Source organism: Hemiscyllium ocellatum, chromosome 11 (assembly GCF_020745735.1).
Source record: "Hemiscyllium ocellatum isolate sHemOce1 chromosome 11, sHemOce1.pat.X.cur, whole genome shotgun sequence".
Taxonomy (NCBI): domain Eukaryota; kingdom Metazoa; phylum Chordata; class Chondrichthyes; order Orectolobiformes; family Hemiscylliidae; genus Hemiscyllium; species Hemiscyllium ocellatum.
The window spans coordinates 86779321-86800613 of record NC_083411.1 but is presented as its reverse complement, the minus strand read 5'-3'; the positions used below and the strand labels follow the sequence as shown (position 1 = coordinate 86800613).

Here is a 21293-nt window from a genome sequence, read left to right as displayed (position 1 = left end):
TACAGTGTGGAAACAGGCCCTTCGGCCCAACAAGTCCACACCGACCCGCCGAAGTGCAACCCACCGTTACCCCTACATTTACCCCTTACCTATCACTACGGGCAACTTAGCTTGGCCAATTCACCTGACCCGCGCATCTTTGTGACTGTGGGAGGAAACCGGAGCACCCGGAGGAAACCCACGCAGACACGGGGAGAACGTGCAAACTCCACACAGTCAGTCGCCTGAGTCGGGAATTGAACCCAGGTCTACAGGCGCTGTGAGGCAGCAGTGCTAACCACTGTGCCACCGTGCCTTCTTCCTCTCTAATATGGAGACTTTCCATTTTTCTCTTGAACCAAAATTGGAATTGTCTACAGCTGAGCTCAGAAAAGAGAAAAATAAAAACATAGAATTGTTAAGTAGAATGGAAAGTGAGGATGAGAATAAAATTCTATAAAATAATGTGAACAATGAACCTGAGTAATTGAGTAAGTTCAGTGTTATCACACAGTTAGAGTTGGGAGATGGGGGGGGTTGGTGTGCTGGCATTTAAAAATAACATGTAATTGTATTCAGCAAGTGATTAGGATCTGATAAGAACTTCCAAGAAAGATGTGGACACTGATTGAATCTCAGTTTTGCAAAGGAAACTGGATCGACACCCAAAATAAAACATTATTGCAGGGCCACAGAGAGAGGACTGTGGAGTGGGACTCATTCAATTGTTCTTGCAGAGTTGGCACAGATTTAATGGACTGAATGCCCTCTTGTCTAGTGACCATACTATAACTTTTCCAATTGATTTAGTGCAAAAAAATGTAATGGGAAACTGTTTTCTCGAAATACTCAGAAAAATGTATGATGAGTCAATTCAGAAGTTCAGATTTGATTTATTGTCACGTGTACTTAGGTAGAGTGAAAAGCTTTGTTTGTGAACAGTGCAAGCAGATCATAGTAAGCAAGGACATACAGATGATAGGGTATTTGGACAATTGAGGCATACAGCTTACACTGCACAGGAGGTACATGAGGCAAGATCAGCATTAACAAGATCACCTAAGCATGGTACCATTGTAGCAGAAATAACTGCTAGCTCTTCCCTCCCATGGGGCTTAAGAGCAGCCCCACCCAAATAAAGATAGAAATTTTCTCTTTCCATTCCCAGATTTAAATTGGAGTATGTTCCCATGAATTTAAAATAAAAGTAGAATATATTGGAAATACCTAGCAGGTCAGGCAGCCCTCACTTGCAGTGAGAAACAGACTTATTCTTTAAGACATGGTAACCTATCATCAAAACAATTCTGTCAAAGGGTCTCAGATCTGAAACATGAAACCAACTTCTTTCCACAGATCCTGCCTGACATCAGAATTATTTCTAACATTTTCTGTTTCTCTATCAGATTTCCATCCTCTCCAGTATTTTGATTTTGTATTAGTTTTCAATCCATAGTAGTTTGGGCTTAAGTGACTGTACACACTGCTCCACCCTGTTGTCCATTGTTGGGATTTTGCAGAGATTCAAAATAGACATAAAGTAAGAAAAAATGCAGAAAAAGTGTCCTTGGTGGAATGCAGAATGATTTTGAAACATTTCCAAAACTTTGAAGAAAATTCTGCAAATTCTAAAGACTAGTGTACAATACAAAATAGATTTGTAATGACCACATCAAAGGTGGAATATTATTTTATACAATTTAATGTTGTCAACACAGACCTATTTGTGGGGTAATTTGCTGTTGTACCACTAATATGCACATTTGTTGAATGCACATGCTTAAAATAACCTGAATGACTTAAAGCTGTGGTACTTTTTACTTATTCTGGATGAAATGTCAAAGAACTGTTTAAAATGTTCCAAAATTATTTTACCAGCACTGCTTCTTAATAAACATACAATCTGTATTAAAAGAATGAAGAGTGTGAAGCATCTCACTGGGCAGTGTTAACCATAAGATGTAAATTTTAAGGATAATACTTCATGATTCTGACTGTGACTTCTGGAACATATGTTGTCATGGGATATGGGTAGTTGTGTAAGAAAGTATACAAAAATGAATATTTCTCAGTCATCATTTTGATTTACTATTTCTCTTTCTTTATGGAAAGAATTTCACTTTGATATGTTGTGGCAGTGCAGTCCTATGGCTTCACATTGCCAACCCATTCAGGGCCATTCTGGAAAAGGTCGGGTCAGTGGCAGAGCTTTTCCATCCACAAATGAAGTAGCTAATTAAGACTCGGAAAGGGCCAATAAGATCATGGACCAGAGGCTGACTGGAATTTTCAAAGGTTCTGGCAATAGATCAAATGTCTGCTGACACTCCCTGATCTTCCAGCTAGAACTGAGCCACAGAAATAAAGAGGAAGGCTCCCCCTTCCACTACCTTGGTCCAATAGCCATGGCCATTTTTCATTTCAGTTCTCTTAAAAGTTACTGGTTGGTGGGCAGTATTTCAAGAGAAAGGTGTTTCTTTCTCTCCTATCTACAACTATAGTCTGTTCCTTCCATGCTGCATGGCCTCCTATTGGTCTTCTAACTACCTTCCTTAGTTACTCTGCGAGCTAGTCCTTTGGCTACTAATTTGACCAGAAAGGCAATATTACTGTTGGGTGACTTCCTGACATCATGCAGGTTCAGGATCTGCATTCGATCCCAATGTCAGGAGTCAAGGTTGTAGAGTCATAGAGATGTACAGCATGGAAACACACCCTTCAGTCCAACCTGTCCATGCTGACCAGATATCCCAACCCAATCTAGTCCCACCTGTCAGCAGCCGGTCCATATACCTATCCTGAGTCCTGACCCAAAATGCAAAATTCTGCTGTATATCATGTATTTATCTTTTCATTTTTATTTTCTCACGTTCATCATGTGTTATGTGACCTTTTTGTTGCCGTGTCCCATCTCTGTGTTTTTGCCTCATTTTGTTTTATTTAATTTACTTACTTTGATGTATGTTATCAAGTTTATCTCACTGTTACTATGCTGTTTAACAAAAAATAATCTTTACGATAATTCTGATGCCTCATTACATTTAAAATGTCAATTCCCATTAATTCTTAAGAATTTTGCCCTATTAGCTGGGATGCTGGTTGATATTCATAAAGTCTCAGTCTGCAAATTGTGATGAATTATCCTTTTGTTTTATGCAATTTATGCCATAAGTGTTCTGTAACAATGATAACATTCCTCATGAAATATGTCTGCCCACCAACCCAGTAACTTTTTAAGCAAACTAAAATGTAGACAAAAAGATTTCAAGGGTATGCCACAAATGATGGATTGCAGTTTCCAAGAATTCTAAAGAACATAGTCCCAAGAAAGGAAGAAAGGCCACCTGAACATCAGCAATCATTGATGTTGTCCATGTGGGGTAGATTTTGAGGGAGTTTCATGGCAAGGTCATCAATAATGAAGAATCATAATCCCTTAATTGTGAAGTCATAATCAGATTTGGAGACTCACCGTATCACTAACAAGAGCAGAGCAGACAGAGAAATCCATGGGACCTGTTTCATTGTATTTGCAATTTGATGCATTTTTTTTCTTTCTTATTAATCCCCACACTACCGCCTAACTGCGGTAGTGCTTATTTTTCCCCAGCACCCATGGTGTGTTTGTGTGAGACACAGTGAGAGACACAAGGTGCACGAATCTTTATTTAACTTCCACCACCAGGAAGAAAGGAAACACCCGAGTAGCCAGTGACAAGCAGTGCCCTTCACATCAAAGGGCAATGCTGTGTGATCAAAACAGTGAAGGGGAGGGCAGGGACTAAATCAAAATAGAGTTGGAGGGGGAAATGATGCACTCTACTCCCTGCGGCGCCCACCTCTCCCTGAACAACTCCAGGGTGTTGGTGTTTGATGTATTCTTTTCTTTTTCTTTGTTTTTTTCTTTTTTTTTTGTGTTTGTGTGCAGGTGTGAGACACAGTGAGAGACACAAAATGCACAAATCTTTATTCAATTTCCACCGCCAGGAAAATAGGAGAACACCTGAGTGGCCAGTGACGAGCAGTGCCCTTCACATCAAAGAGGGCAATGCTGTATGATCAAACAGTGAAGGGGAGGGCAGGGACTAAATCAAAATAGCGTTGGAGGGGGAAATGATGCACTCCACTCCCTGCGGCGCCCACCTCTCCCTGAACAACTCCAGGGTGTTGGTGTTTGATGTATTCTATGGGGTGTTCAACCATCATTTGTCAATTACCCATATTTGCTTCATGTTTTAAGTTTGTAACGTTAGAAGACTCCGTCACAGTTTGAAGCTTTTTTTGTCTATAACTATTGTGCATTTAACTTTTATTTGTAATAAAGAAGTTATTCTTTGCTGACAAAAGAGATACTTGGCTGAATCGTTTCTAATTCTAAACAAGTTACAATGTAAAACCTATATACTTGACCACATTGACACTGATTAAATTTGAAATTTGTTACAACTGGTGGAACAGTGATTCTCGAAAGGAATCTGTATACACCTCCAACCTCATTACTCCCAAAATTGCCAAATTTCTAACATGGAGCTGGCAGCTATGTTTTGCCATTTGAAAATATTGGAGGGTGAATCAAATGTATGCAATTCCTACATCCTGAATCCAAAGTGATGTACTTTTTGAGCTGTTTATCTTTACTGGAGATTAACTTGGAAAAACAAAAAAAAAGATACATTTCAAATAGCTAAATCAAAACAACTTCACTTCACATCCACTGTTTATGGTAGTTATCATGGTCAAGTCATCAAACCTTGCTTTTTCATTAGAGAGAGAAAGTAGCTTTTATTTGTCATTTCTACCATACACAACAGATACGGTAAAAATGAGATAGCATTCCTCCAGTAGTACAGTGCTACATTGACAGCACAAACTACACAATCATATGCGGCATAAAGTGAATAAGCAGTGCTAAACACACTAGTTACAATGTAACAGAAGAATGATGAATAATAGATATTTTTCCAGCAGCAATATGAAATAATTTCAAATGGGAAAGAGTCTGATTAAAGTGCGTTAAAGGGCCTGATGGCTTGGGGGAAGAAACTGTTGCACAGTCAGACGGTGAGAGACTGTATGCTCCGGTATCTTCTGCCAGTGAGAGATGTGTGGGGTCTTCCACAATGCTTTTCACCTTTCAGATGCAGCGTGTTGTGTAAATAGAGATGTACAGCATGGAAACAGACCCTTCGGTCCAACCCGTCCACATCAATCGGATATCCCAACCCAATCTAGTCCCACCTGCCAGCACCCAGCCCATATCCTTCTAAACCCTTCCTATTCATCCAAAAGTCTCTTAAATGTTGCAATTGTACCAGCCTCCACTACTTCTTCTGGCAGCTCATTCCATACACATACCACCTTCTGTGTGAAAATGTTGCCCCATAGATCTCTTTTATATCTTTCCCCTAAACCCTAAACCTAGGCTCTTTAGTTCTGGACTCCTTGACCCCAGGGAAAAGACTTTGCCTATTTACCCTATCCATAACTCTACAAATTTTGTGAACCTCTATAAGGTCACCCCTCAGCCTCCGATGCTCCAGGGAAAACAGCCCCAGCCTGTTCAGCCTTTCCCTATAGCTCAAATCCTCCAACCCTGGCAACATCCTTGGAAATCTTTTCTGAACCTTTTCAAGTTTCACAACATCTTTCCAATAGGAAGGAGACAAGAGTTGCATGCAATATTCCAACAGTGGTCTAACCAATGTCCTGTACGGCTGCAACATAACCTCCCAACCCGTGTACTCAATACTCTGACCAATAAAGGAAAGCATACAAAACGCCTTCTTTGCTATCTAATCTACCTGCGACTCCACTTTCAAGGAGCTATGAACCTATACTCCATGGTCTCTTTATTCAGCAACACTCCCTAAGATCTTACCATTAAGTGCATAAGTTCTGCTAATATTTGCTTTCCCTCACATTTATCTGAATTAAACTCCATCTACCACTTCTCAGCCCATTGGCCCATCTGGTCCAGATCCTGTTGTAATCTGAGGTAACCCTCTTCACTGTCCACTACATGTCCAATATTGTTGTCATCTGCAAACTTACTAACTGTACCTCTTATGCTCGCATCCAAATCATTTATGTAAATGACAAAATGTAGAGGGCCTAGCACCGATCCTTGTGGCACTCCACTGGTCACAGGCTTCCAGTCTGAAAAACAACCCTCCACCATCACCCTCTGTCTTCTACCTATGAGCCAGTTCTGTATCTAAATGGCTAATTCTCCCTGTATTCCATGAGATATAACATTGCTAACCAGTCACCCATGGAGAACCTTGTTGAACGCCTTACTGAAGTCCATATAGATCAGATCTACTGCTCTGCCCTCATCAATCCTCTTTGTTACTTCCTCAAAAAACTCCATCAAGTTTGTGAGACATGATTTCCTACGCACAAAGCCATGTTGACTATCCCTAATCTTTGCCTTTCCAAATACATGTACATCCTGTCCCTCAGGATTCCCTCCAACAACTTGCCCACCAATAACGTCAGGCTCACTGGTCTATAGTATATCTTGATTGTTGTATCCAGATCTAGTTATCAGGGCACAATGGTGACATTCAAACTGTGGAGGTGCTGCTGTGAATAGCCACAAGACTGATCACCAACATTAGAAAAGGTATGTGATGAAAGCATGATGAAAATAGGGCTTTTTGGCCTTGAAAGGAGGCAATATAGCAATCTTACAAAGAAATAGAAGAAAATAATTTTCATGTATAACTTCAAATCAAATCATAGAAATTGCATGTATAAGTTACAACAAAGGCTTGTTCAACCTGTCATCAGCGTCGAAAAATGTGGCACTGAAAAAGCACAGCAGGTCAGGCAGTATCCGAGGAGCAGGAAAGTTGACAATTCGGGCATAAGCCCTTCATCAGGAATGTGGGTAGGGGAAAGCAGGCTGAGAGATAAATAGGAGGGTGGGGTGGGGACTGTGGGAAGGTAGCTGGGAAGGCGCTAGGTAGATGCAGGTGGGGGATGCTGATGATAGGTCAGAGGGGAGGGTGGAGCAAATAGGTGGGAAGGAAGATGGACAGGTAGGACAGTTCAAGAGGGTAGTGCCGAGTTGGAGGCTTGGATCTGGGATGAGGTGGGGGGAGGGGAGATTAGGAAACCGGTGAAGTTGACATTGATGCTGTGAGATTGAAGGGTCCCAAAGTGGAAAATGAGGCGTTCTTCCTCCTGTTGTCAGGTGGCTTGGATTTAGCAGTGAGGAGACCCAGGATTTGCATGTGTTTGGTGGAGTGGAAGGGGGAGTTGAAGTGGTTGATCACAGGGTGGTGTGGTTGTTTGGTGCATGTGTCCCAGAGATGTTCCCTGAAACATTTGCGAGTTGGCGCCCTGTCTCCCCAATGCAATGGAGACCACACAGAGTCATAGAGATATACAGCACAGATACAGTAGATGAAGTGTTTGGATGTGCAGGAAAATCTTGCTTGGATGTAAAATGATCCTCTGGGGCCTTGGATGGAGGTGAGGTGGGGGGAGGGAAATAGATCTCTGGTGGTGGGGTCTGATTGTAGGTGGCAGAAATGATGAAAGATAATGTGCTGCATCTGGAGATCAGTGGGGTAGAAGGTGATAACCGGGGGGGCTCTATTTTTGTTGCGTTTAGAAGGGTGGGGTTCAAGGGCAGAGGTGCAGGAAGTGGAGGAGATGTGCTGGAGGACATATTGATCACTTGGGAGGGTAAATTGCAGTTCTTGAATTAGGAGGCCATCCAGGTAGTCCTGGAGTGGAATTGCTCCTCCTGGGAGACGATGTGGTGGAGGCGGACAAATTGGGAGTGAGGGATCGTGTCTTTACAGGACAGGGGTTGCGTGTAATCTAGGTAGCTGTGGGAGTCGGTGGGTTTGAAATAGATGTCTGGAGGTGGAGACGGAGAGATCTGTAAAGAGGAAGGAGGGGTGTGAGATGGTCCAGGTGATCATAAGATCAGGGTGGATGGTGTTGGTGAAGTTGATGAACTGTCCAACTTCCTAGTGGGAGCACGAGGTGGTGCCGATATGGTCATCGATGTAGCGGAGGATGATGCCAGTGTAACTGCTGAAGATGGACTGTCCCCACTTGTCCGACAAAGAGACAGGCATAGCTGGGGCCCATGGGGGTGTCCATAGCTACCCCTTTGGTTTGAAGGAAGTGGGATTATTTGAAGGATAAGTTGTTGAGGGTGAGGACCAGTTCCACCAATCGAATGAGGATGTCGGTGGAAGGGTACTGGTTGGGTCGGCAGGAGAGGAAGAAATGGAGGCCTTTGCCATGGCAGATGGACATGTACAGGAACTAGATATCCATGGTGAAGATGAGGCGTTGGAAGCCAGGGTGACAAAAGTCATAGAGGAGGTGGATGGCGTGGGTGGTGTCCCAAATGCATCAGCCATCACAATTATTAATCACGATAACTCGTTATTGAATTGGAAGAAATACTTGCTATAAAGAAACAAAAGGCAGCCAATATCATGAAAATTTGTTGGAATATTCTTCCTGACTCTTCAAGACATTCAAGCAAGCTCGAGAAGACGGTTATTACTCATGATTCAGCATTCAGTATTCTCCTGACGGACAAAAATATATCCATCACTCTCAAAAAATTATATGACTGAACTGATCAACTATCTTCTTGGATAGGCTATTCCAAATACCCTGTCCCCTGTTTGGAAAAATTATATTTTAAAATGTGTTTGGATATTCTTAAGAAAATGCTGTGTCAAGAGGCCTTACAGACATCATTCATTTGGATTTTTGAAATGTTTTTAATAAAATACAACATGAGGAATCGCACAGCACAACAAAATCTCTTCATATGGGGAGGCAATGGAAGAGTGCATTAACTAAGATATTTAGTAGAAGGTAGTTTAATATTGAGTATGTTCCTAAAGGTCACCAGTCCTGTGTGGGGTTCCTCAAGTATCGCTGATTGTTTCCTTTTGTTAAATACATTCATTCATGATCTGGAGGGTGACATAGATATCTCTAATTTTCTTTGTGGATAAATCCCTATTAGTATTGCGGTTATATGCCAAATGTTCTATAATCATGCGAATAAAATGAAGGATGGTTAAGAAGAACTAGATGGTCCAATGTTTACTTCTTCAAATCAATTACTACAGGCTGAATTTTAACTGCCAAAAATATGTTGGGGCCAAGAGAAATGTTAGAATTTAAAAACCCAAACCCCAAACCACCCATTTCTTATCTTGATGGAGATGAGGCAAGGGGCAAGCAGCCAACATGGTCCCACAAGGCAGACTGGCACTTAATTTGCTGAAATGTGGTTGGCAGCCTTGGATTTAATCTATTTTGCACTTTGTAACTGGGTTTCCCCGGCCTTGAATATCCCAGCAGCTGAACAGAGACAAGAGCAGTTTTAGGGTAAGGTGTCTTAACAAAAAAGCTTGTGAACTAGGAGTGCTTCATCTTCCAAATACCAAGATCCCCACATAAAAACACTGCGATTGAGAATCAGATCTGTCAATGACAAAAGGTGCAAGCTGTAGAATTACAATGCAAGTTCAAAATTGGAAAAGACAACTTTTAACCAACATGAGAAAGTTAATTTCAGAAACAATGATCAGTAGATCAGATTATCTATCAACCAACATCACCTGTTATAGAGTCATACGAAGAGACAAAGGCCTTTTGGACTGACTCATCCATGCTGACCAGGTTTCCCAAACTAAACTAGTCTTATTTGCCTGTGTTTGGTTCAAATCCCTGTGAATCCTTCCTATTCATGTACCTGTCCAAATGTATTTTAAACACTATAACTGTACCTGCATTCATCCCTTCCTCTAGCAGTTTGTTCTACATACAAACTGCCCTGTGAGAGAAACAGTTACCACTCGGTTCATTTCAAATCTTTCACCTGAAAGTTATGCCCTCCAGTTTTGAAATCTCCTACCCTAGGGTGAAAAAAAGCCTTTGCTATTCACCTTATCTATCTCCCTCATGAGTTTATAAACCTCTATAGAATCACCCCTCAACCTCCTACACTCCAGTGCAAAATGGCCCAGCCCATCCAGTCTCTCATAACTTAAACCCTTCAGGCCCAGTAACATCCTTGTTAATTTTTTTTGCACCCTTTTCAATTTAATAATATCCTTCCTGTACCAGGACGACTGTACACAGTACTCCAAAAGTAGCCTCACTCACATCCTGTACAACCATTACAGGATGCCTTGACTCCTATACTCAATGGTCTGGGCAATGAAGGCAAACATGCCAAGCACCTTCTTTACCATCCTGTCTACTTGTGATGCCACTTTCAAGGAACTATATACGTGGGTCTATGTTTCTCTGTTTGACAACACTGCCCAAAGCCCTTCCATTAACTACATAAATCCCACCCTTGTAAATCTTACCAGTTCTGTAGGACCTACTTGTGGAAATTTCAACATGCAATAGACTCCCTTTCCCATATTTTTGTAACCAGCAAACACTTTCAGCCCTTATAAATGTTCTCCCTGGTTGTTCATGGTGGTGCCCTGGAAAATAATCTTAAATTCCTGGAGGGCTGACGACTTTGACACAGGACAGTGTGTAAAATGCAAACCTCTGAAGTACTGGAAAGAAACCACTTGCTGTTAAGTTACGAGGACACTCAAAAAAAGGTCAGAAATAGCTGGGGGGAAAAAAACCCAGCAAGTCTGGCAGCATCTGAGGAGAGAGCTAGGAACAACATTCCTTCTTGAATGACCATTCTCCACAAGAACACAGAGCGCAGGCGCGCCGCCGCCTGACCTCTGACCCGCAGCCTCGTTGCGCGCTGCATTGTGGGCAGTGGTCCTTTTCCTGGAGCTACAGCGATGGTGAGAGTCAGCGGCTGGGGGAGCGCAGGGTGAATCTGACAACATCCACCGTGTAAAATGGAGAAACATCATCGATCCTGCCGCAATCCGTGTATAAACGGACAGGGCATCGGGTCGCGGGATCATTTGTGCGAAGGGCGCGGCAAGTTTTCGGGTATTTTAGCGACAAGTCGGGGCTAGTGGCAGCCATTAGAGCGGTTTACTGCCCGAGGGCCCGGCCCCCTCTAGCCTCGCCTTTCCTTTCCTTTTCCGCTCGTCGGAGGCAGCGGGCTCGGGTTGATTCTTGAGTAAAAGTTGCTGGAACTTCCCCCTGGTGTAATTTTGTGTCGGCGATGGAGGGCCAGGCCTCTAACCGCGCCGTCAACGGGCTGGAGTTCCAGCTTCACCCCGGCCCCGCGGGCTCGGCCTTCGGGCGGCGTCGGTTTTCAAATCTCCTCCTCCTGAGTTAGGCAGGCGAGCCGGTTCCGTCGCAGGGAAGGGAACCTCGGCTCAGATACCCGGAGACCGGAGGGTGGAGAGTTTCAGTTACAGCCACAGAAACTAAGCGATTGTTTCCCATTGTTACAGGCCCGGGGTCCAAAAAAGCACCTGAAGCGCCTGGCGGCCCCCCGGCACTGGATGCTGGATAAACTGACTGGAGTATTCGTAAGTATTTCGCCGGCATTAAGTGAAATTTTATTTTTTAGATTACTTACAGTGTGGAAACAGGCCCTTCGGCCCAACAAGTCCACACCGACCCGCCGAAGCCCAACCCACCCATACCCCTACATTTACCCCTTACCTAACACTACGGGCAATTTAGCATGGCCAATTCACCCTGACCCGCACATCTTTGTGACTGTGGGAGGCAACCGGAGCACCCGGAGGAAACCCGCGCAGACACGGGGAGAACGTGCAAACTCCACACAGTCAGTCGCCTGAGTCGGGAATTGAACCCGGGTCTCAGGCGCTGTGAGGCAGAGGCAAATATTAATATTTGGTTGTCTCTAGTGTGGATGAGTTCAGATGCAGTGCGATTTCTGTAGCCCCTAACTCACTCATTTTAATGCAGTTAGGACCATTGGGATCGCAGAAACTTTATTTTACTGAATGGCATTCGAGTTTTCCATACACGGTTATGCATATATAGCTGAGTAGATACTTGCAGCTTGTTATTGGTGTCTTAGTGTTTGCTGATTAAAGAACAGTTCAGTAGGTAGGATTAATGTATTTCAACTTTTTATTCCAGTTTGAAATGACAACAGTCATTTAGTTTACCGAGTTTCCAAGTGTCTGTTAAACTTGGTTGTACCTATCTGAAATTCTTTGTGGTTGAATGCTCCCGGTGTATCAAGGTTAGTGAGGGTCAGGTAATTACTTACTTAAATACTGTTGAGGCTAGGGTAGACAAATTTTTTTTCTCAATTAATTGAGGGATATGAGGAACAGACAGGAAAGTGGAGTTGAAACCTAAGACCATGTTGAATGGTGGAGCAGACTGGAGAAGTCATACTCCTGTTTGCATTTTTTTGTTCTACTGTTTTCACCTGATTACGTTTTATGGTTTTTACTGGCCAATTTTCCCAGAATGAAGATCTAAGTAGGCCTTTTTCATTTTGATGTAGTTTGACAACTGAAAGTTGGCAAGCATAGTAAATGAGTTTATGGATCTATTTCACTATCTTATACAAGTATATGATGCATATTGTTGGTAAAAGGGCTCCAGTGAATATTCTGGTTATTTAAAAAAAACTTCCAAGTAAGTGAATACTGTTCATATGCATGTTTGCTAACCATGTTGATGAATTGTGTGCCGAGTGTGTAAACTGTATTTGCTTTGCTAGGCTCCCCGTCCATCTACAGGTCCCCACAAGCTCCGGGAGTGTCTCCCCCTCATCATTTTCCTCAGAAATCGTCTGAAGTACGCTTTGACTGGTGATGAGGTGAAGAAGATCTGTATGCAGAGATTCATCAAAATTGATGGCAAAGTCCGTACTGATGTGACTTACCCAACTGGATTCATGGGTCAGTGTGGTGACTTTCATTAATTGTAGTTCTGTAATGCTTGTTAAAGCTCCGTATCTATTGTGTGCCTTGTCTAAATTCAATATTACTATCAGCGGTTTTCAGTTTTTTCAAGTAGAATACAAGGGAGGCATTGCTGTGTATTTTTCCTGGGAAATTATACACTTCCTGATGTAAAATTGGGTATGTTTAGCAAGTTAATCTCCAAACCACATATCGTCCCTCACCTAGAATTATATCACTGATCATTCAAAGCAGAAATGTGGAACTCTGTCCCTAACAGTACTGTGGATATACCTGCATCAGATGAACTCTTCCACAGCTTTTAATAGGCAATTACTGGTCGGAAACAGCTGATCTTGTCAGCAACACTTTCCTATGAAAGAGTGAAAAAGAGATTTTGTTGAGACTTCAAGTTGAAATCAAGACAGGTGGAGTCATGATCATAACCATCTAATGTATTTGGAATATGTGCTCATAAGTGCCAGTGAAGTGAAAATTGAGGTTCTGCTTATAAACTTGCCCAGTTAACTAAATTCAATGATTCTGCTGCTTCCTAATTTCAGTAAGTGACTAGATGTTTTAGCTACTGCACTTCCACAACAAATTACCTCTCAATTGATTTGGATGTTAGTGTTGTAACTACGTTTTGTGTATCGTTGCTTGCCTTATGAGTTTGTTTTTATTTATAGATGTGATCAGTATTGATAAAACAAGTGAACATTTCCGTCTGATCTATGATACCAAGGGTCGCTTTGCAGTGCACCGAATTACAGCTGAGGAGGCAAAGGTATTTGATCTGTCATATTCTCCAATACCTATTATTTAAATGGCACTTGTTTCTGCATCAGTTGACCTCTAACGTGCTCAAGAACAGTATGTATTTTTGTTTCTGCTGTCTTTTCTTTTAAGGAACTTGCTTTCTGTGCCTCCGTATTCATATATTTGGTTGGGGCTGGCACAATGGTCATAATTCTGAATATGACCATATGCAGTTGAAGAGAGATTGCTTATTAATAGCACTTTGCATTAGGTTTGCTTATTGAGGCCCTGAATTTTAACTCATTGTTTATGGATGTTAGTCATGCACTTAGTGTCATGTAGAGAAGAGAGGCCCAATATCTACAAGAACAGTGGACTGCTGTCCTCGCTGTATCTTGTGTAGTTGAAAACTTGTATAAATATTATTTTTCTTAACGGCAATGACATTGGCAGCAGGGTTGCAGACTTGGCAGTATTTGGAATAATGTTTTCGGAAGCTCTTTAAACATTAACCATTCTACTAAAAAAAACTTTGTTTTGAGTCTGATTGTACTTTTCAGAACCTTGCTGCACTGACCGGTTAGAAGTAGGTAGTAACTACTTTTATTTCATTTTTTTTGTATTGGCTCACCAAGTGTGGTCTGCACATGGATATGATTAACTCATGGTAATTGTGCCATGTAATTATTCTTACATTTTTGCATGTTTCTGGAGAGGAGATAGCTTTTAGGTTTCTGTCATAGTGGATGTACTTCAGCATTGTCCAGACTCACGCTCAAACCCTCATGACTGTCAGGTTTAAGGAACTTGGTTTCTGTTTGTGTTGACCAAGTAGGAGTAAAGAAGATAGCTATTTACTATGGAATGTCGCAGATGCAGACTTGTGCCTTGCCACCTAACAACGTATGCTATTGAACACTGCAACATGTTGTTGTTCCAATGTTTAACTACGCAGTTGGTTGGTGCTTAAATGTAGTGTGATAGGAGTGAATTGGGTTCAACAAACTAAGGTGTGTTGCTCTTTGTTCCCCTTCCCATCTTCCTGGTATTTACTACAATAAAATACTACTTTAGAGGTTGTGTGAGGTAAGATAACCTGCATGAGGTTTCAGTAGCTGAAAGATGCTTAACTATGATTATATTCCTAGTTAGAAACGTCAACCTTTTTGAGCTGGATTTACACACAACAGCTGATTAGATGCTAAAGTGTCGACTGTTTTAAACTATAGAATTTAGTTTTAAGGTTGTTTTTAAAAATACTATCAAAGAGTTACAAACAGTTTAATTTGGTTTCCAGTATAAGCTATGCAAAGTAAGAAAGATTCGAGTAGGCACCAAGGGAATTCCTCACCTGGTCACACATGATGCACGAACCATTCGCTATCCGGATCCTCTGATTAAGGTTAATGACACTGTGCAGATTGATCTGGATACTGGCAAAATCACAGACTTCATCAAATTTGATACAGGTATGGGGATTATGATGGCAGTAAATTGAATGGTGTTCTTGTTCAGTTAAGGTGTATATATTGTCAGATTATTTTCTGTCATAGAGGTCTGCTGCGCAAAAAAGTCCTTCAGCCCGTGAAGTTAGCTTCAGTCTAAAACAAGCAACACTTGCTTTCCAACACTTGGCCAATATCCTTGTGTGCATTGACATTGGAAGTCCACAACTAACTACTACTCGTATGAGGGTTTCTGCATGTACCACCCTTTCAGGCAGTGATTCTTCAGATTTACACCTTTCAGTGAAAGCATTTTTCCTCCCATTTCCTCTAAATCTCTTGACCTTATATTTATGCCCCCAGGTCATTGATCAAAAGGAAATGTTCCTTCCTGTCTACCGCATTTATATTTCCATAATGTACATGTCAACTGTGTTCCCACCCATGTCTCCTGTCCAAGGAAACCGTCGTAGTCTGTTCAATCCTTCATAACTAAAACTCTGCAGTGTATCTGGTAAATCTCTACATCCTTCCCAGTGTAGTCACATTCCTCTTGTAATGTGGATTCCAGAATCATGCACAGCTTTGGTCTAATAAATGTTTTATACAGTACTAGCATAACCTCCCTCCTCTTAAACACTCTACTTCAGCTAATAAAGGCAAGAATCCCAAATGCCTTCTTAACCACTTTACCTGTCCTGCTACCTTGAGGGGCCAGAAAACATGAACACAAAATCCCTCTGATCCTTGATGCTCCTCAAGGTCCTACCAGTTGTTATGTATTCCCTTGCATTGTTAGTCTCACTTAAGTGCTTCAACTCACACTTATCCATATTGAATTGTAAATTCCACTGATAAGCTCATCTGATCAACCCTTCTAAACTCACCCACAACTAAGGCTAGCCTCCTCGTTAATTACCATTCCCCCAATTTTTGTATCTTTTGCAAACTTACTGACCAACTCTCCTCCATTCATGTCTAAATTATTTATATATACCACAAACAGCAAGAACTCCAACATGGATTCCACCAAGACCCCACATTACACAGGCTCGAATCTGTCGCCCTCAACCATGAAGCTTTGCTTCTTGCCACTTTGCCAATTTTGGATCCAATTTGACAGCTTCTCTTGGACCCCATGGGGTTTGACCTTCACTGCCAAGCCCTCATTTCATGCCTTACCAAAGTCTTGGTGAAGTCCATGTAGACTATATCAAATGTGTATACAGCTGGTCATCTCTTCAAAAATTCAGTCAGTTTGGTCAGACATGACCCCCTCAACAAAACCAAGCTGACTATTATTAATTAATCCCTGCCACTCCAAGTGCCGATCAATTCAATCTCTTAGACTTGCTTCCAATAGTTACACTGACTGGCCTGTAGTTCCCTTCCTGTCTCCTGGATTATAGCAACAAGTCCTGTACATCTGCTTTTTCGGGGAAACAATCAAGCCTGAAATTGGTTTCAAATGGGCACATAGACATATATAATAGACATGAGTATGCCAAAGGATTAAATATTGGCAGAGTTTTAAAAGTAATACTCCAGAACTTTCGGATAAGTCTCGTCTATTTAACTTGGTTGAATTGCAGCTGGGTACAATTCTACGCTACAGGTAATATTTTTTTTCAAATGTCTGAACTTGTAAGGGCAAAGTTAGAAAATGCAGAGTAAAACTAATCTTCAGTGACTTTGAAATTTTGGGTTAAATTAAAAATTTAAATTCAGAGGGCTGCTTAGTTATAAACATCTAGACAAATTTTCTGACCTTTAAGAAATTAATAATCAATATTGAAATTTCAAGATGTTATTTCTTACATGGCTGCCCTTCCCTACAGAGTTATCTTTTTCTAACTTCTTGGTTTTTAAACTGGTCAGCAGTGTGCAGGGCGGCACATATGACCCCATCGTTAGAAACTGCAGAATATAAAGGGAAGACAAGGAATCCTGTCTCTGAGACTATACCTTAGCCATGACTCTTGATCAATTTTCAATTAGTGTAAGCACAGGATCATTAATTAAAGTCTTTCCTTCCATATCAAGTGGTCACATTATATGTAGAGGACTGTGATTTGCTTACTTTTGTGTGTCTGTCAACCAAGCTTCAATATTTCCTGAAAAATACAGCCCATCTTCCACCTGTTAAGTGAATGCCTCCTTTTCACCATCCTGACTATGGTGATATATTGGAAGAGGAAAAGAAGTTACAGTTGAATGTAATCCTTTCTGCCCCTGAAGTTTCTACACACCGACTAATCTACCAGGAGTGCTAAACAAAATCAACAACATGCTCTTGAGATGGTTTCCTCTTCCTGTTTAATTCCTAAGCATATGCATCTCCTGTAATTTTGAATTACAAATTAACAGATTATCTGCTTATGTTGTAATTGAGCCATGATAGTCTAGGAATTCTTTTAGGGCACAGGTATATGGGCACTGTAATTGTCAAAGACTGTTGATACTATGACTTAAATGATTTGTGTGTGATATACATGCATTGCTTTTTTTTAAAAAAGATCCTGCGTGAGTAATTTCTTGTGCCAAATGCTCTTTCTAAATTCCCATAGCCCCTGGATCTGTTACCATTTTTGCCTTTGCAGGTAACTTATGCATGGTGATAGGAGGTGCTAACTTGGGTCGTATTGGAGTAATCACTAATCGTGAGAGGCACCCTGGCTCTTTTGATGTTGTTCACGTAAAGGATGCTAACGGTAATAGCTTTGCTACCAGGCTTTCCAACATTTTTGTTATTGGAAAGGTGAGTATGAATCCCAGATCCATTTGGAATACATTTTTTTTAAATTGTTTTAGCTGTTGGCACATGTAACTTGAGTTAATCAGAATCAAAGTGATATCTCTTGTAGAGAGTGATAATTTGCATTGAATTGCAACATTGTTATAAGCCTGTTATACATTCTTAATACAATATTAGAATTTGTATATGTTCCTTGTTGAGTTTCGCTTTAGGGTTTCAATATCAAAAATCAAGGTTGACAGTCCAGTGCAGTGGTTAAACTCATCCAACTAAGGGACCCAGCTGGCTGTTAGGGTGGATGTAAGATCGCCTGGCAGAATTTGGAGGATTATCGAGCAAGTTCTTTAGTATCCTCGTTCAATTTATATCGTTATCAACACGACAGAAACATTGGCTGATGGTTATCATGTTTCTGTTTGTAGAAATTTGCTGTGTGTGTATTGGCTGCAGTTCCCTATATTATAGAATATTAAGTGTATATACGTCTTTCTCTGGATGTTGAGTGCTTTGAGACATGCCATGGTTGTAAATTACTTACGTAAACGTATGTTATTTTTAAGTTTTGGTTGTGTTTTAGCTTTTGGTTCCAAGTCAGTTGCAGATATTTTAGTGTTGATGTTAAACTAATATCATGTTTGCGTCCTGTGAGTGAACAAAAAGATTCCTTGAATCTGTTCAAAGTGGAATTCCTGGTGTCCTGATCAACACTTGTGCTTTACCAACAATAGAAAAGGGGCATGAAGTTTCTGCATGATAGCAGGGATTATGTTTCAGAAGTATTTCAATGGTAGTAAAGGACTTTGAGACATTCTGTGGTTGTTAGGACATGATAAAAAATTTAAATTCTTCTGTTTGAAACTTAATTGATATGCTGCCTAAATTCAAGCAGCTCTGTTCTAGTTGTTTGCAGCATTCTGGCTCATTTCACTTTGACGAATACCATTTAGATCATTTGAACAAGTTAGTGACTTGTGAAATAAAAGCAGCTTTCCTGGAGAAGGTTGAATCTGTTCCCAATATAGAATTAGTTGTGAAAGTGGTTTAAGTTGATGATTTTGTGCAGTTAATTAAAACCTCCAAAACCAGTTTACAATTGATGCAAACCAAAAATAAAGAAATATGTACTTATGAAATATGCTCATAGCAGTTTCCATGGTTAATCTTATTTTCCAAACCAGGGAAGGAGAGGAGATGGTGAAAATTTTCGAAGGTGCTTGCAAAAAAGTTATCATTGAGATGATATTAATAATAGAGCCAAAGGCTGCAGGAGAAAATAAGGTCATCTGTTTACTATTCTTAAATTTTCCTTCACTACATTAATCAATTTTTTTTTGTTGCCAGGGTAATAAGCCATGGGTTTCCCTGCCTCGTGGAAAGGGTATCCGTCTCACCATTGCTGAAGAGAGAGACAAAAGACTGGCTGCAAAGCAGAGTAGCAACTAAATGTTTGAGAACTGATCAGTAGCTGTACCATCCCTTGGCAACATTTAAAAAAAAAGTTTTCTTTATAAACTACTGTGTTGGCATTTTTTTGGTTTTGTTTTGCTTCACTGCCCTCATTCAAACAACGCTGTCAGTAACATATGCTGGTATAGGCCTAAGGCATATGTTTTGACTTTTCAGAATAGGGATTGTACTGCCAATAGAGGATTTACTTTAATAAAAGTCACAAACTAAGTGAAAAATATCACTGCGGACGCTGAGAACTGCAATTCTGTAGCACAGATTGCAGTAGATTTACAGTGAGAGGTAGTTAAAATTTTGCTTTCCCTTGTTTCAGTTAATCATAAACTGAGTGAGATTGGGCTTGATGGAGGAGGGCATAATGGCTCAGAGTTAGCATTGCTCTGTCACAGCACCAGGGGCCTGGGTTTGATTCCAGCCTTGGGTGACTCTGTGGCATTTGCATGTTCTCCCCATGTTTGCATAGATTCCCGCCATGTGCTGTGGTTACCTGCCGAAATCAAAAGATGTGTGGATGAGGTGGATTGGCCATGGTAAATGTGGGATTACGCAGATAGGGTCAGTGGCTGGGTCTGGCTCAAATGCTCTTTGGAGGGTCAGTTAAAAATTTTATTTTCAGTGAGGGGAGAAGTCACTGTTTGGAACCTAGCCAATGCAAAGAGCCATTACCTTCCTGGCAATTTGGGAATTGGTATGGCAGTTTGGATTCTCCTGAGCATCTGGAAGCGTGCATCTTGAAATAGTGCAGAATACTCAGAAACCAGGCTGTTAAATGAACAGCAGCCTACCTAGGAGGACAGAGCGGTGAGTGTCCAGAAGCCAAAGAGGGACACAATGGGAGATATCAGCCTGAACACAAGAATCTACAGGCAAAGGTGAAGTTATCTGTAGATAATAGAATCAGTACCAAAAGTGATGGCAACCCTTAAGTGGATAGTGATAGATAATGTCCATTTGTGGATCCAAGGCATCTGTCCTCAAATACATCACACTGAAAACAGGTGTCCTGTTTATAACAGTGGCTCATATTACACGTGATGGGGTTTAGTGTTAGTGATTTCACTTTTTCCTGTACAATTTTTCCTATGTAGTTCTGAATTGTTGTGGTATGCTTCTTTCACTATAAAATGGCCTCACAGAGAAATGCGGAATAGGTGGAAAGGCAAGTGATAATGTGTAGAGGGCTGTGAACAGATTAAGTGAGTGCAAAACGGGATCCAAGATGGCAGCAACTTAAGAAGATTGCACTGCAGAGCTCTGCACTGCAGCACAACTGGGACAAACCTTCAACCTGCCCATGCCAGATCATCATAACATCTTGGGTCTCCAGAAAGATCATGGAGTCCCAAGAAACTTCTAAAAGTTAACTTATCTGGGGTTCCTGCCATCCAAGAATTACAAATAAGGGAGGAGCATCAGAGGCCAGGTCTGTAGCTCAGTCTGCAGGATCCTTGGAGTCGATTACTTTCCAGGCTCTGGTGAATGAGCTCGTGAGATGCTGGAGAAAGAGATTGAAGAGAAGCTGGCTCCAATCTCTCTCTCGTACTGCATAAGCAGTAGCTGGAGAAGAGGACTGGTGAGGTGGAGCACAGGGTCACAGTGGTGGAAGCTGATGCGATCCAAGCCCAGGAGACACAGGTCCGTAATTTGCGCGACCAAGTCGTTGATCTTGACAACAGGGCAGGAAAAAAAAGCATTTGGATCATCAGTCTGCCTAAGGGTAAGGAAGGTGAGCGGCCTGTGTAATTTGTTGAGGACTGGCTGCCAAAATTCCTTGACATGGAGGCTGGCATGAGAGGATTGAAGATAAGAGAGGGCTCACCGGGTCGCAGAGTGGAAATTGGTTCTGAGTGAACGTTCTTGTCCTTTCCTGGTGCGGTTCCGTCGTTACCAGGATAAGGAGAGAATAATGGAGGCTTCCAGAGTCCAGGAGAAAGATTTAAAGGCCTTAATTTATGATCCTGAAAGATCATATTCTTTCAGGACTTTTCAGCGGTGGTGATGCAGAAATAAAAATCTTTAGGATTTGTGTCAGAAGACAGAGCCCAGAATGCAGTACTCCCTAAGGTA

General features: G+C 41.4%; 1 protein-coding gene across 1 annotated transcript; it reads left to right on the top strand.

Annotated features, from left to right (window-relative positions):
* Positions 1–10762: 10762 nt before the first annotated feature.
* rps4x (ribosomal protein S4 X-linked) lies at positions 10763–19271 on the top strand. The gene is made up of 7 exons (XM_060832656.1): positions 10763–10793; positions 11361–11438; positions 12617–12797; positions 13490–13587; positions 14857–15028; positions 17605–17762; positions 19101–19271. Exons 1-7 carry the CDS (start codon positions 10791–10793, stop codon positions 19200–19202), a joined length of 792 nt encoding a protein of 263 aa, XP_060688639.1. The 5' UTR covers positions 10763–10790; the 3' UTR covers positions 19203–19271.
* The last annotated feature ends 2022 nt before the right edge of the window (positions 19272–21293 follow it).

Excerpts from the sequence above, each read along its gene's own strand:
- rps4x (XM_060832656.1), top strand. Across the intron at positions 12,798-13,489 it reads TTACCCAACTGGATTCATGG|ATGTGATCAGTATTGATAAA; the intron begins GTCAGTGTGGTG and ends TTTTATTTATAG. Across the intron at positions 13,588-14,856 it reads TTACAGCTGAGGAGGCAAAG|TATAAGCTATGCAAAGTAAG; the intron begins GTATTTGATCTG and ends TTTGGTTTCCAG.